At 37.6% G+C, this 15,225-nt stretch overlaps 1 protein-coding gene across 3 annotated transcripts in view; it reads left to right on the top strand.

Annotated features, from left to right (window-relative positions):
* The window catches only part of GNE (glucosamine (UDP-N-acetyl)-2-epimerase/N-acetylmannosamine kinase), a 54,705-nt gene that overhangs the window by 29,720 nt on the left and 9,760 nt on the right, over positions 1–15,225 (top strand). For 2 of the 3 annotated variants that reach the window (XM_079113527.1, XM_079113528.1), the window contains exons 4-8: positions 3,864–4,016; positions 6,902–7,114; positions 10,292–10,379; positions 11,621–11,831; positions 14,903–15,032. In XM_079113527.1, coding sequence (XP_078969653.1) covers positions 3,864–4,016; positions 6,902–7,114; positions 10,292–10,379; positions 11,621–11,831; positions 14,903–15,032 — 795 coding nt within the window. The remainder of the gene's footprint in view (positions 1–3,863; positions 4,017–6,901; positions 7,115–10,291; positions 10,380–11,620; positions 11,832–14,902; positions 15,033–15,225) is intronic. The other variant, XM_079113526.1, reaches the window with a different exon arrangement.

Here is a 15,225-nt window from a genome sequence, read left to right as displayed (position 1 = left end):
TTTATTTATATGTGGTGCTGAGGATAAAACCGAGTGCCTCCCACGTACTAGGTGAGCACTCTACTGCTGAGCCACAACCCCAACCCTGGAAATTACCTTTTGATAATCAGAAATAAAGAAAACAAGTCTAAGAACAGAATGTTAATAAGTAATTAATAGTGAGAGTACTATGTAGGGTAAAAATCAGGACTAATCATCTATTTCAGATCTTCCTTTTCTAAAAGGTAAATCCACTGAATAATGAAATTAATGAATAGGAAATTGATTTGGTGATTATGTAATCAAAGAAATTTGGTATATTTTTTATGCAAATCACATTAGATCAGGAATGGAACTGGGCTTTTTCCACTAGATAAGTTTTAATCCATTTTATGTATTTCTTGTCCTTGGATAGATTTATAGTCATCAGGGAACCTGCCTAGATAATGCTGGTGGAACAAGAGTCTCTCTTCACTCCCCTTTTCATATGCTCTTAAGTAAACACTCTTGCATTCTGTTCTAATCATACTTTTAGCTCTATATATTCTTGGAAACCTTGCGTTACTGAAAAATTCCTAGAGAATAGAAAATAACCACTGGAAAGCAGAAGTCAGCAAGATTGCACTTATAAGACCTAAAGTCTTATTTGGAACCATTTAAACAGTTTTTTATGGAAAGAGGGATGACAAAAACAGTGGTTATCAGGGTGTGGTCATGGAAATGAAGTAACTTTTCTCCAATGGGTGCTGCATCTTGCGATCCTATTTGAAGTGGGTATGCCATAAAGATACATAGGACTTTAACCTATAAATTAACTGACAAAGTTATCTAATTGTTTTACTGATATCTTGATAAAGTCATAATGGTTGTAGGGCTGCCTTGAAACTAGTTGTAGCTTTGTTTCCTAAAAGAAAATACAGGACATAGAGCTGGAGTCATCTACCCTTGGCAATAATACATTTTATATTATGTAGTGTTTGCCTACTTTTTTGGTTAGCAGCTTTTTATGTTGTCATTCTGCTTGCAAGAAAATAAGGTTGGGTGGGTCACTTGTGGTGCTTTGTAACCAGAACATTAATGTATATAACAATTCTAATAAAAACATTAGCAAAGGACTGGGGCCATAGCTCAGTGGTAGAGTGCTAGCCTAGCATGTGCAAGGCCCTGGGGTTCATCCCCAGTACCAAGAAAAGAAAAGAAAGAAAAGAAAAAAATGTCCTAGTAACCAAAGACACACCATGGTAAATATAGAACCTTACAATGCAAAACAAAGTCCTAGTACCTTAATAGAAAGTGTTGTATGGAAGGGCTGAGGCTGCTGAGTTTAGACACAAAGGTAGGATGGTTGCAGGTTGAGCGCTGGTGCCAACTTTACACAAGATGTATCACTGCCAGGAATAAATAGCTCTGGCTCAGTGTCATGTTTTCTTTCTCAAAGGTTTAAAAAAAGACATCTAGTTTTTGCTATTTTGCTAGTCTTTCAAAAGAAACTGCTTAAGTGGCTCTGTATAGAATCTTGAAATGCAAAATGCCATCTCACTGCATCTGCATTGTACTACGGTTATTTTCTGTGTACTACAAATATTTCTTACACTTCAAGTAGAAGATAAATGAGAAGGATTTTGCATTTCATTTCATAATTGTCACAGATTTCATGCCAAGTTTTTTTGCAAAAAAAATAGGTGTAGCCATTATGTGAATTATGCCAGTATTACTTAAAAATCATTTATTATGGGCTGGGGATGTGGCTCAGTGATAAAGTGCTTGCCTGGCATGCACAAGGCCCTGGGTTCAATCCCCAGCACCAAAAAATCAACAACAACAAAAAAATTTATTACTAAACTTCCTTTGGTGCAAGATTAGGATGCACAATATATTTATGAATATATGTTAATGTGGTAACAATTATATGGTGAAATATGATATACTGGGTGTGGTGGCACCCAGTATTATGCTTATAATCCCAGCTACTCAGGAGGCTAAAGAAGCAGGAGGATCCCAAGTTCCAGACCAGCCTGGGTAAATTAGACCCTGTCTCAAAAATAAAAAGGGCTGGGGATGTAGCCCAGTTCTTGCCTACCATGTGCAAAGCCCTGGATTCAATCCCTAGTACTTCCCTATGCCCACTCCCCCAACGAAAAGAGAGAGAGAGAAAAAAATGGAAAGCTCTTATGAGGCAAACTGCCAGCATTTTTCACCCTCTTAATCTTCTGTTTGACCTTTGGCAGTAAATTGTAGCAATAAGTTGTGTAAAACAATCCTTACTGGACTACAGAAGCTTCATAACATCCTCACTTTCAAAGAAAATTTGCCCCTGAAAGCCCAAGGATCAGAAAGACTTGCACTCTGTGTTTTCAAGGCAGAGTCCATGGGCAAACAGAACCACCATGAAGAGTGTGGGTGAATGGGCCTTGCAGTGAGATCATATTCCTCCATAGCAGCTGCCTGTTTACATTGGTGTTCTTTGAATTCTACTGTGAGGAATCCTGTGTGAATAACTCAATTGCTATATTGAAGCCTAACATCCTCCTTCCAGCTATTGGTCACGGATGAGTTAATTCACATTATGGAAACAGAACTTACAACAGGACAGACTTATCCCTGTGGTCAGATTGCAGCAATATGTACTATGTCCATATTCTTTATGGTGAATGCACTTCTTTTATTGCCACTCCTTCTCCCAAGTTTTTAATATCTTTGAAATAATTTCTTTCTAATGGTTCTGACCTATATCTAGTAGATTGCCTGAATTTATGGTGATCTCATCTTTTGAGATGTAAGTTAACTGTAACTAAGAGGCTGTTTCCATTATCTTTTTTTTTCTTTTCTCTTTTTTTTTGAGACCAGGTCTCCCTCTGTTACTCAGGTTGGTCTTGAACTTCTAGGTTTGAGGAGTCCTCCTGCTGAACTCTTGAGTAGCTGAGAGTATAGGTGTACACCACACCCAGCTTTCCTCTGATCTTTTAAATTCTTGTATTTTATAGTTTCCAGTAGATTCTTTCAGGCCCTTAGTACTTTTTCTTACTAAAAATAAATAAATAAATAATAATGACGACAACAACAATAAAAACAACAACACAACAACAACCATTATATTTCTTCCTCCTCCTCACTTAGAAGCTAATATAGGACTAGTAAGTTTTCAAAATAAAAATTTGGAGTTAAAATGGTATTTTAAATCAAATACTACTGAAGATTCTAATGCAGTAAAAATCCTTCTTTATCATTAATCATAACATAATTAGTGAAGCTCATTTTCAGTTTTATGGGGTAATACAGGCCCTGTGATAAGTGTTGTGTGGTGTTTGGCATAGCACTATCAGCCTGAACCTTTTACACTTTACTTGCTGAGGAATGTCTTGGTATCCCAGCCTAATGATGAGTGAAGTCTTTCAGCAGAGTCAGAAACACTTGGCATTTGTTGAATCTGGTGGGTGATGGTTTGGGAGAGCAACTGTGCATTACGTCAAATATTCTTAGTGATCATTCAACTTCTGAATACCCCAATTTATAACACATTATTATTAATAAGTAATGCTGATTATTGATTAGAAACATTAGTTAGAAATTTGGAATAGTCATGTTTTCTAGGACTTTAGACTATTTTGGATTTTAAAACAATGAATGTCTAGTTCCTGCTATTTACAAGTATATTTTACATTTGTGGTAGCAAGAATCTGTAAAATGTTGTTTGCTGATTCCTTGTTGTTATTTAGTTCTTATCATTTGATCCTAGTATGGATGACCTGCTTAGAAAGTGACAAACTGTTTTTACTTTAGAATTTTTAAAAGCAGACTTTAGGGTCTTACTTTTTAGAATTTGCTGCTGCGTCTCTTAAGTTTCATAACTAATGAAGCAATGTGGTTTGGTTTTCTTTAAACAGGTGATGATGTAAAATGTAAAGATTACATTGTTGCACTACAGCACCCTGTGACTACTGACATTAAGCATTCCATTAAAATGTTTGAATTAACACTGGATGCACTTATCTCATTTAACAAGCGGACCCTAGTTCTGTTTCCAAATATTGATGCAGGTAATTGACCTTAAAAATGAAATCATACCACCTACCTTTGCAAATTTTATGTTTCTGTTACCTCTTCTCTTGGATTCCTTCCTACTCACCCATCTTATCATTGAAGGCTACTCTATTCTGATATGCATTTCAATTTTCAAAGAATTACCTATTTTGCTATAGATCAGAGTTGTGATTTTTTTTTTTTTTTTTTTTGTCAACTTGGTAGAAATTTAGTAAGAAAGAAGTAAATACTTAAGAAAAAAAGTCTAATGTCCACCTTACTCTCATGGTTAGTTTCTCGCCTCGTTTCAACCAACGAGAAATTGTAAGAGACACAAGACTTAAATCTTAGAAGTCTAGGAAAGTAATGATTCCACTGACTGTAGTAAAATAGCCATTATTACTATTTCTTGTTTTCTTTCTTATTTATGTTAGGTGTACCTTAATGTAATCTTGAGCTTAAGCAGTTTGGATCTGGAATCCCCAACCAGTTGATGCTTAAGCCTGCCCTCGATAATCACCTGCTGATGGATGGTACTGTGAACTTGGGTGCTAGTGAAACCTTAGGCATGTTAGCTGGGATATGAGATATAAATGAGAAATACCAGAGCAGGGTCTTACACTGAGGAATTTTCAAATACTGGCTATTTTTAGCTGACAGTACTCAAATTGCTCAGCTCTTAGCATTTTTTTTGGTAAAGGAGGCAGGACCCAGCCAGGCACAATGGCACATGCTTGTAATCCCAACAACTCAGGAGGCTGAGCAGGAAGATCACAAGTTCAAGACCAGCCTCAACAACTTAGCAAGGCCCTAAGCAACTCTGAGATTGTCTCAAAGTTTCAAAAGAGTTGGAAATGCAGCTCAGTGGCAAAGCACCGCTGTGTTCAATTCCCAGTACCAAAAAATAAATAGATAAATAAATAAAGGGCAGGACCTTTTATCTGCAATGCCAAAATGTCACCATCTTGCTCTGAAAGAATCCTTCTCTTAATGTTCCTTTAATAATCTTTTCTGTTAGGGGAAACAAAATAAGTGTTAGTGGTTTAGGGATGTTGCCCAGTGGTAGAACACTTGACTTAATACTACTGATCCATCTCTAACCCTTGAAATTCTATATAAACATGTATAATATGTTTATGTATCTCTCAATTATATTTTCTGTTTGTAATATACTTTCCTAATTGTATATACTTTAGAAGAGAGATATTTTTCCTTTATAAAAGTCCCCAAGATTTAAAGGAATTTTTTATCTCTTTCTTCTTATTATTATTATTATTTTATTTTGGTGGGGTTCTTTCCTTTGTCTTTTCTTTTTTGGAACTGGGGATCAAACCCAGGGCTTTGCAAATGTGTGGCAAACACTTTGCTGCTGAGCTACATCCCAGCCCAAGGCCCAGTGGTTTAAAGGTGAATATTTAAATCATGTCTGCTTGCCTCTGTTCTCCATGTTTTTTGGGGTTTGTTTGTTTGTTTACCGGTACTGGGCATTGAACCCAGAGGTACTTTACCACTGAGCTACATCCTCAGCCTTTTAATTATATTTTATTTTGAGACAGGGTCTCACTAAGTTGCCAAGACTGGCCTCAAATTTGTGATTCTTCTGCCTCATCACCTGAGTTTCTAGGATTATAGGCATGTATCGCCTTGCCCAGCTCCATGGGGTTTTTGATGAGATGTACATAGAGGACAGTAAGGAAATAAGTATGAAGGTATCAATCACTTTTATCATTTTCTGGCTTTGTGCCCAGTTCCCCATGGTAGGAAACTTTCTGGAAAATTGTATTAGTGCTTGTGGTTTAAGCTTAAGGTCAAAGATAAGCATTTAGTAGTACCTCTCCTGTGTCATGTACTATAGTAATTATAGATGGTGACTAGAATACTCTGGCAAGACTGTATGCCCAGAGAAGTGTCCAGGCTCACTCCAAGGAGTTAGGCCCTGAGTCCATTTACCTATCTTGCTACATAGTGAACGTTAAAAAGAGAATAGATGGCATGCACTGCTTCTGTTAAGCAGTAGCTCCTTCCCACTGGTGGGCATAGTATAGTCACTGTTCTACCTTTCAACCCATTGGATGAGCAACTTTCCCTTCCTTGTCTAGGAGAGGATGATAGAGAAGCAGAAAGAGAGGTAGAAAATATTGCTTTTCCCTCAAATACCTTTAAATTTTCTTAAAATCATGCATTTAAAATATTGGGCTGGGTGTAGCTCAGTGGTAGAATGCTTGCTTAGCACATGCAAGACCCTAAGTTCAATCTTCAGCACTGCAAAAATTTTTAATAAAAAATGTTCACTGTGGGCTGGGGATATAGCTCAGTTGGTAGAGTGCTTGCCTTGCAAGCACGAGGCCCTGGGTTCAATCCCCAGCACTGCAAAAAAAAAAAAAAAAAAAAAAAAAAGTTCACTATGGTATCAGAATCAATTTGAATTTTCTTGGAGTTTAGCCCACACAGGTGGGAGTGCTGTCCAGTTGAGCTATTGTTAGTGTAAATATGAGCAGAATCAGGCAGAGGTTTTCTGATGGATGTCCCTGGGGTGTGGAGAACAAGACCTTTCCATTTAGGATCTCCAGATTAAGGGACATAGGTTATAGGCCTGGGTTTAGCTTTAGTTGTTGTTTAAGGTAGAAGTTTTTTACTGGGGCATTAATAAAAGTATTTGCTTTGTTGAATTTTGTTTCAAAAGCTCCAACTGCTACCGTTTGAGTTCCTAGATGAATTGAAGTAGAGAGCTAGCCAGACGTTTTAGATGCTCATCATTCATGAAAAGACTGATTAAAATTATTTCCCCAATAACTGGTATGAGTTTTTATGGAGATTTCCTTAATGGGGGGAATACTTTCTAATGGAAATGGTTTCTTTGTCTCACACACCATTTAACAGTTGGTGTTCTTCGTTTTCACAGGGAGCAAAGAGATGGTTCGAGTGATGCGGAAGAAGGGCATTGAGCATCATCCCAATTTTCGTGCAGTTAAACATGTCCCGTTTGACCAGTTTATACAGCTGGTTGCCCATGCTGGTTGTATGATTGGGAATAGCAGCTGTGGGGTACGAGAGGTTGGAGCTTTTGGAACACCTGTGATCAACTTAGGAACGCGTCAGATTGGAAGAGAAACAGGTGTTTACCTTTGCTTATATCTCAGTTGACTAGGCTTTCTATATTTCTATGAGTTATCATAAGGTATGCTTATATTGGTGCTAAGCATATATTTTTGGGAGTGAATGAGGTAAACGACTAATAGCTTAAATCTAGAAATAGTCTAGAAATAGTACATGGCAATTACCAAGTATTTGAGCTCTGTTTATACTTTTATTGTCTTTAAAATATCAATTAGAGTTAAGTAGTTCTTAACTATGACCTTCGATGGCTGTATTTAAGAGAGAATGTGGTTAAAAAAAAACCAATGTGATTGAATGTGTCATGAGCATATGACACATACTTTACTACTTTCATACTATAGTCATGAGTAAATGACACACAGTATACTGCTCTTTCATTTTCTGGGCCTCGTGGAGTCTCTTCAGTCAGTTCTTTAAAGCATGGCAATTCTACACAAGGTGCTCCTTAATACCTAAGGTATCAGGATTATTAATATACTAACTGAAGTAGATCCTGTTTTTAACAATAGTCCAAGTTCTAATGCTGTCTACATGTAAATATATATCTGTAGCTAATGGAAAAATGTATGTCATTATTAGAAAAATAGAACCAGCGACACTAGTTCCAGCTCTGCCCTTTCTTCCGCTCTTTGTAACTCCTCCTCTTTCTGTTACCTTTAGATCATCTCTCATTCCCAGAACATTACTTTGCTCCTCACTTCATAAATAGAAGCTGTGAGATGGGAATTCTTTCAAATTCATTAAAATGTCATGCCATATGCTAGACTGTGGGATTTGTTAGTAAACTGGACTAACAAGGACTGAGCTCTCATAACTTAACTGTCGTGGGAGGAGAGATAGATTATAAACAGAAAGAAAAATGTCAGCAATTCTGTGTGTCATACTGAGGTAATGTGATAAGCTGTACTGGGTTGGTAAGGGAAGACCTCTTTGAGGAAATGACACTTAGGCTGAGATCTGAATGACAGAGTCAGTTGTGTGAAGAGCTTGGAGAAGCAGAGGGAACAGCCAGTGTGATGCCTTAAGGTGGGAACAAGTTTGATGTGTTTGAGAAACGGAAGAGCCAGTGTGGCTGTAAAGTAGCGGGCAAAAGGCAGAGAAGGGGGCAGACTTCTATAAGCCACAGTATTGGCTTACAAAATTTGTAATTTTTTCTAAGTATTATGGAAAGCCAGTTAAGGGGAGAATGGTATGATATGGCTTGCATTTTGGAAAGATGACTCTGGGTGCTTGGGGAGAGAGTGGAGTGTGATGGGGCAAGAGGTGGAGCAGGGAGACAGACAGGAGCTGTTTCAGTTGTGCAGATGAGAGACAATAGTGGCTTAGGCTAAACGGTAGTACTGGAGATGAAGAAGAATTGATTTGGTGTTGTTATAGTATTTGCTGTTGCTTGGACGTGGGTTGTAAAAGAAAAGAATCAATAATCTTGCCTAGATTTTTATATTGAGCAGTGCAGGATAGTTTCCAGATAAGGGAGCATTGAGGGAAAGGAACAGATTTGGAGGAAATGGAATTTAGAATTCTCTTATGACTGTGTTAAGTTTCACATGTCCATTAGATAACCAAAGCAGAGATGGCAATAAGCAGCTCAATAGTTCCAGGGAGAGTTAGGGTTGGAGGTAGAAATTTGAAAGTCATTGGTATATCGATAGTTATGTAGTTAGGACATTAGTTTAGCTGCTGTCACAGAGACTTCTATCTGGTGGTTTCTCTAGCTCAAGTCTGTATTTTAGCCATTAGGAAGGAGAAAAGGAGGGGAACTTGCCCTTCCCTTTAAAGACATGACTTGGAAGTTGCAAATACTTCTCATATTTGCCAGGACCTAGTCACATGGCCATACTTAGCTAGTCTTTGGCTGGGTGATCAGATGCTACAAATTCCATTTCTAGTATAAAAAAGAAGGATGTCAAGGATAATGGCATTCTGCTGTAGATAGTATTTAAAACCAAGGATTAAATGAAATCAGCCAGGGAGAGTTGGTAATAAGGACAGAATGGAGCCGAGGACCAACCCTGGAGCTCTTCAACATTAAGAGTTTTGGTGAAGAGGAAAGGCTAGCAAGGAAAATTGAAAAGGGCTGGGCGTGTTGGTGCATGCCTGTAATCTCAGCAACTCGAGAGGCTGATGCAGGAGGATCCCAAGCTTAAGGCCAGTCTTAGCGACTTTGCGAGATTGTCTCAAAATAAAACAAATAAATATAAAGGTCTGGGGATGTAGCTCAGTGATAAAGCACCCCTAGGTTCAATCCCCAGTACCAAAAAAAAAAAAAAAAAAAAAAGAAAAGAAAAGAAATTGAAAAGGAACTGACAGTGAGATCAGAGGAAAATGAGAGTATGATATCATTAATCCCCAGAAAATACTGTTTTGAGGAGGTGGTGTTGAACACTGCTGGGAGTTAAGTATGATGTGAAAGGAAAGAATTGAACACTGGATTTGGCAATGTGGTCTGCATCTTTCTGCCTCCACACTTACATAAATGTACGTGCCCATTCAGGACTCCTGTCCTTTATAGTGTGTGTGTATGAGGTGGGGGTCGGGGAGAGTGTGTGTTCTCCTGCCCACTGCTCATCCTTCCACCTACGCTCAGGCCCCACCACTCCTGCCTTCTCAGGGACTTGCTCATCAGGCATCGTTTCTCTTCGATGAATGTTTGACCTCCTCATCCGAAACTTGCTTTGGCCTCTTGAATCTTAAAAACAATACAAAACAGCATCTCCTTTGACCTACATCCCTCTCCACTCTTCCACTTTTCTTAGCCACGCCTGTTACAAACATGACCGTTCTCACAATATTCCCTCTCTCACACTGGTCACATTGATTAGTGGAGAGAAAGTGACTTCCTGAACAGTTCACTGGCCTTTGAATGGCCAGTCCTACCTGACCAGCTGATTGACTGGCTGAGGAGATGAAAGGCAGGGAAGGTTGAAAGTGGACTTGACAGATGACTAGGCAAGTTGTACGTGGATTAATCCACCCTGTTTAGTCCAATTAACAAACAAAACCATGATTTATTCTCTTTGGGAATGAAGAACTCTAGTGCTCTTCAGTGTTTGATATATGGAAATCTTGCAAGCTCTGCAGTCCTCTGAGTTTTATGAATACAGCACACTGCTAACTTCTTTATTCTTTAGAGATTCCACATCCAAACCATTCTAATGTGTCATGATTTACCTAGGGGAGAATGTCCTTCATGTCCGGGATGCTGATACTCAAGACAAAATATTGCAAGCACTGCACCTTCAGTTTGGTAAACAGTACCCTTGGTGAGTATACGACCTCTTTTAAAAGGTGATTTAAAAGGGGAAATATTTTGGGCACCACTTTAAAGTTGCAGTGGACCAGTGTTTAGTCCTCTTAACAGCTTTTCTTCTGATGTGCAGAGCTCCCTAGCTGCTGGCCAGACAAGGATGGCAAGTGTCACACCCCTTAGGTGCTCTCCCAAGGGCTCCAATGTAGAAATTTATTTTTTTAACTTGTCTCAGTTAATTATATAGTACTTTGGCTAGGAAATACTATTTTAACCTGATTTGACTTTCTGGAAGTATTAGAAAATAGTGTGACAAATTTTCTTTAAAAATATTCTAGTTCAGCATTTTGATTAATTTTGGTTGTCCTCCTTTCTATTTCAAATTGATGAATTTTCTCAGAAAGGTAAAGCTAAAACTTCTAAAAAAAAAAAAAAGAAAAAAAAGAAAAAATGCAGGTACTTACTCTGTTGCTGAAGAGATCCAGATGTCATTTTATTTATTTCTGTATAATTATGATTTTTAATTTTTTAATTGACATAGAACACTATAAATCATTTATCATGTACATGATGCTTTGAAATAAACACTTCTGTACACACATATTGCAGAGATGTTATTTTATTTTGTTTTATGTATTTATAAATTATATTTTGCAATGCTGGGGTTCAAACCCAGGGCCTCAAGCATGCTAGGCAAGTACTGTTCCTCTGAGCTACACTCCCAGCCTAGACATATTATTTTATTAAAAAAATTTTTTTTTTACTTATACATGACAGTAGAGTGTATTTTTACATATTATACATATATGGAGTATAACTTCCCATTCTTGTGGTGGAGTTACACTATTCATATATGAACATATGAAAGTTATATCTGATTGGTTCTACTGTCTTTCCCATTCTCATCTCCCCTTCCTTTCCCCCATCTCCCCTGTCCAATTCGGTGAACCTCCACTCCCCCCAACCCTCATTGTGAGTCAGCATCAGCATATTAGAGAGAACATTTCACCTTTGTTTTTTGGCATTGGCTTATTTCACTTAGCATGATAGCCTCCATTTCCATCTATTTACTGCCAAATGCCATAATTTCATTCTTCTTTATGGCTGAGTAATACTCCACTGTGTATATGTACCACCCAGACAGGTTATTAAACAGAAGGAGCACAAACTATTTTAACCTAAACTTTTAGATTTCATTAAAACTCGCCCTCAACATCTCTTAATGTATAGTTAATTTAATTGTCTTGGATATTGCAGTTCAAAGATATATGGAGATGGAAATGCTGTTCCAAGGATTTTGAAGTTTCTCAAATCAATTGACCTTCAAGAGCCACTACAAAAGAAATTCTGCTTTCCACCTGTGAAGGAGAATATTTCTCAAGATATTGACCATATTCTTGAAACTCTAAGTGCCTTAGCTGTTGATCTTGGTGGAACAAACCTCCGAGTTGCAATAGTCAGCATGAAGGTAAGCTCACTGTTCGGCTCATAATTTTGAAATTCAGTCTTAAAATGTATTGTTGGAAGATGGGACTAGAAATATATAAGAGAGTGTGTGATCATTTGCCTATAGTATTGATTTTGGATCTGTTACGATGTTTGTCTGGTTTATCAACTATTAACATTTCAAAGAAGTAAATTCTCAGGGAATCCACGGTTAGATTTGATCAGCAATGGGGAGACAGACATCTTTAGGCATCAGAGAGGGCTTTTGCCACTCAGGAGACATGAAAGTCTATGTTTAGTCACAAGGAGTGGAGTGTGAAGTATGCTGATCACCATCTCCACCCAGCTGAGAGCACCTGCACCTGCACGAGGTGAAAGAAGTTGCTTCTTCTCTCGGGTACTGTCAGATGTAAGCATTCTCTATTTTTGATTTTTATAAGTATATTCTTTATTGAATAGAGTGCATCTTTATTAACTAGACCAGCACCATAGCATTGACAGGCTGAGAGCGTCTTCCTAAAAGTAACAAGCTATGTTAAAATGCTCTTGTAAAGACTTGATGAGGAAAAACCTTTGAAATATTGTAGATATAAAATTTCAGGAGTGCATGAGAAATAGCAAAGATTTTAAAAACAAAGATACAGGAAGCTTGTTAATATCATTAATCAAATACAGAAAAGCAAAGCAAAACATACTTTTCCTAAGAGAAACCAAAAGGCCTCTCTTAGGGTTTTTTTTTTTGCAGGACCAGGGATCAGACCCAGGGCCTTGCCCATGTTAGGCTACACCCCCATCCCCATGAGTACTTTCAAAAGAGTTAATAGAACAATATTTTCTTAACCTGAAAAGGATTTCTTTCTTAGCAATGGCCAGCATCCTTTGTGAAATTCTAGAGGCATTCCTGTTGAAATCCAGAAAAAAAAAAATTTTTTTTGCAACATTATTTAACATAATTCTGAAAATTATGGAGAGACTAAAATAAGGAACAGCAAAAATGGAGATTGAGGACAGAATAAAAAATATTGTCTAGACAATATGAAGAAATCAACTAGCTTGTAAGGTTAAATAAGACAATCGAGTAACATGGTTGCATATTATGAAAAATATGTAAGTATCAATAACATTTTATCTAAGTGAAATTTTAGACAAAGATTTGAGTTTTCCTTTAGGTGGTGTTTGTCAACTCCCCTGCATATTAGCATTATCTGGAAGCTTTAAGTAAACAGATGCCTAAGTCCTGCCCCAGACTAATTAAATTGGAATCTCTGGGGAAGGGTGGGCCTATCAGTATTTATTTATTTATTTTATTTTAAAAAATTTTTATTGTAAACAAATAGGGTGCATCTTGTTTCTCTGTATTGGAAATAAAGGCATACCGTTTGTGTAATCATACATTTATATAGGGTAATGGTGTTTGATTCATTCTGTTATTTTTTTCCTTCCCCCCACCCCTCCCACCCCTCTTTTCCCTCTATACAGTCCCTCCTTCCTCCATTCTTGCCTCCCTCCCACCCCCCCATTATGTATCATAATCCGCTTATCAGCGAGATCATTTGTCCTTTGGTTTTTTGAGATTGGCTTATCTCACTTAGCATGATATTCTCCAATTTCATCCATTTGCCTGCAAATGCCATAATTTTATTATTCTTTATGGCTGAGTAATATTCCATTGTATATATATACCACAGTTTCTTTATCCATTCATCATCTGAAGGGCATCTAGGTTGGTTCCATAATTTGGCTACTGTGAATTGAGCAGCTATGAACATTGATGTGGCTGTTAAGAGTAGATTCTTATGCACAGTGAGTTTGAGAAACACTCCTCTAGGTTGATTTTTTAAAAAATTTTAATTTGATCTTTTTAGTTATACATGACAATGTGTTTTGACATGTCACATGTACGTGGAGTATAACTTCCCATTTCTGTGGTTGTGCATGATATGGGATTCATCTATGTGTTCATCGATGAACATAGGAAAGTTGCGTCCAATTCATTCTACTGTCTTTCCCATTTTCATCCCCCTAGGTTGATTTTAAATGACTATTGTTAGTAATAGTTTTAACCCTTGTATCGATATGTAAAGATCCCTTAATAACAATAGAATTTAAAGAGAAAAGGAGACTCTATTCAAAACAACTCCTGAAGAATAATCAAAACCAGAAAACTGTGATATACATAAAGAAAACTGTAAAACTTTCTATAAAGCCCTAAAAAAGTGTTCTTGGTGAAAGTGCTGAATATTTTTTAAATGTCAGCAATTCCCAAATTGGATTATAAATTTAACATACTTCTAGTCAGTATTCCAATGGGATTTTAAAAGTTGAATAAAATTATCATGAATCACAAGGTTTTTTAAAAAAAGTTTAGCATTATTCTGAAGCTAATACACAAGTGAGCTAGGTGTGGCAGGACCCCACCTGTAATCCTAGCTACTCTGGAGGCTGAGGCAGGAGGATCACAAGTCTGAGCAAGAGTCCCTGTCTCAAAAAGAGCTGGGATCAAGACTTGAACAAAACACTAATATCGTTTCTAAGAGCTCAAGGATCTCTTCTTTGGGCATGACCCCAATACCCATTAAAGTGTGCACTGGGGCAAACTAAAGGCTGTGTAGAAATTCCTGTTTGTTCCAACAAACACCTAAAGATAGGCCTTCTGTCTGCCTTCCATTATAGGAAGCAGGAACCTAACTTCCAAAAGCAGCAATTAATTAACCCAGTTGCAGGGCAAGGTTAAAATTTAAATAGGATAACTATTTAGTTGCCTTAGTATTTAAACAAAAAAATTTTGTCAGTTGAAGAGTAAAATATGACCTTTTAATGAATGACATTCAGATTAGCCAACATTCACCTTAAGCTTAAGAAAGGGACCCATTTCATTGGCTGTGGATTGCTGCAACAACTGTATATCAACAACTCTTCCTCAAGATGGAGTCCCAAGAAACTACTTGGACTTATTCCAGGGCTGTCTGGAGCCAGAGAGGGCTCTGCCCCGTCATCGAAGTGTGCAACGCCTGTGCTGTAGCATTGTCTGATTGATAGTATGTGCCTTAGCTAAGACGAGTGAGATAGATCTTACTGTTTTTTCTTTTGTAGGGTGAAATAGTTAAGAAGTATACTCAGTTCAATCCCAAAACCTATGAAGAGAGGATTAATTTAATCCTACAGATGTGTGTGGAAGCTGCAGCAGAAGCTGTAAAACTGAACTGCAGGATTTTGGGAGTAGGTAAGATTGTAAATTACAAATCCAAGAAATACTCATCTTAATGTACAGTCCACTAAGTTCTGATGTTTGACTGAACATCATGTCATGGTCTGCCTTGTGTGTAGATGGCTCTGGTCCTGTTTGTAGGCCTGAAGCATGGTGACTTCCTGGGATGCAGCAGATAAGCATTATGGGAGAAGCACTGATGTTTCTA

The sequence above is a fragment of the Sciurus vulgaris genome (assembly GCF_902686455.1).
Source record: "Sciurus vulgaris genome assembly, chromosome: 15".
In the NCBI taxonomy this organism is placed as follows: Eukaryota; Metazoa; Chordata; class Mammalia; order Rodentia; family Sciuridae; genus Sciurus; species Sciurus vulgaris.
The sequence above is the reverse complement of the archived record's forward strand: the minus strand, read 5'-3'. Positions and strand labels throughout refer to the sequence as shown.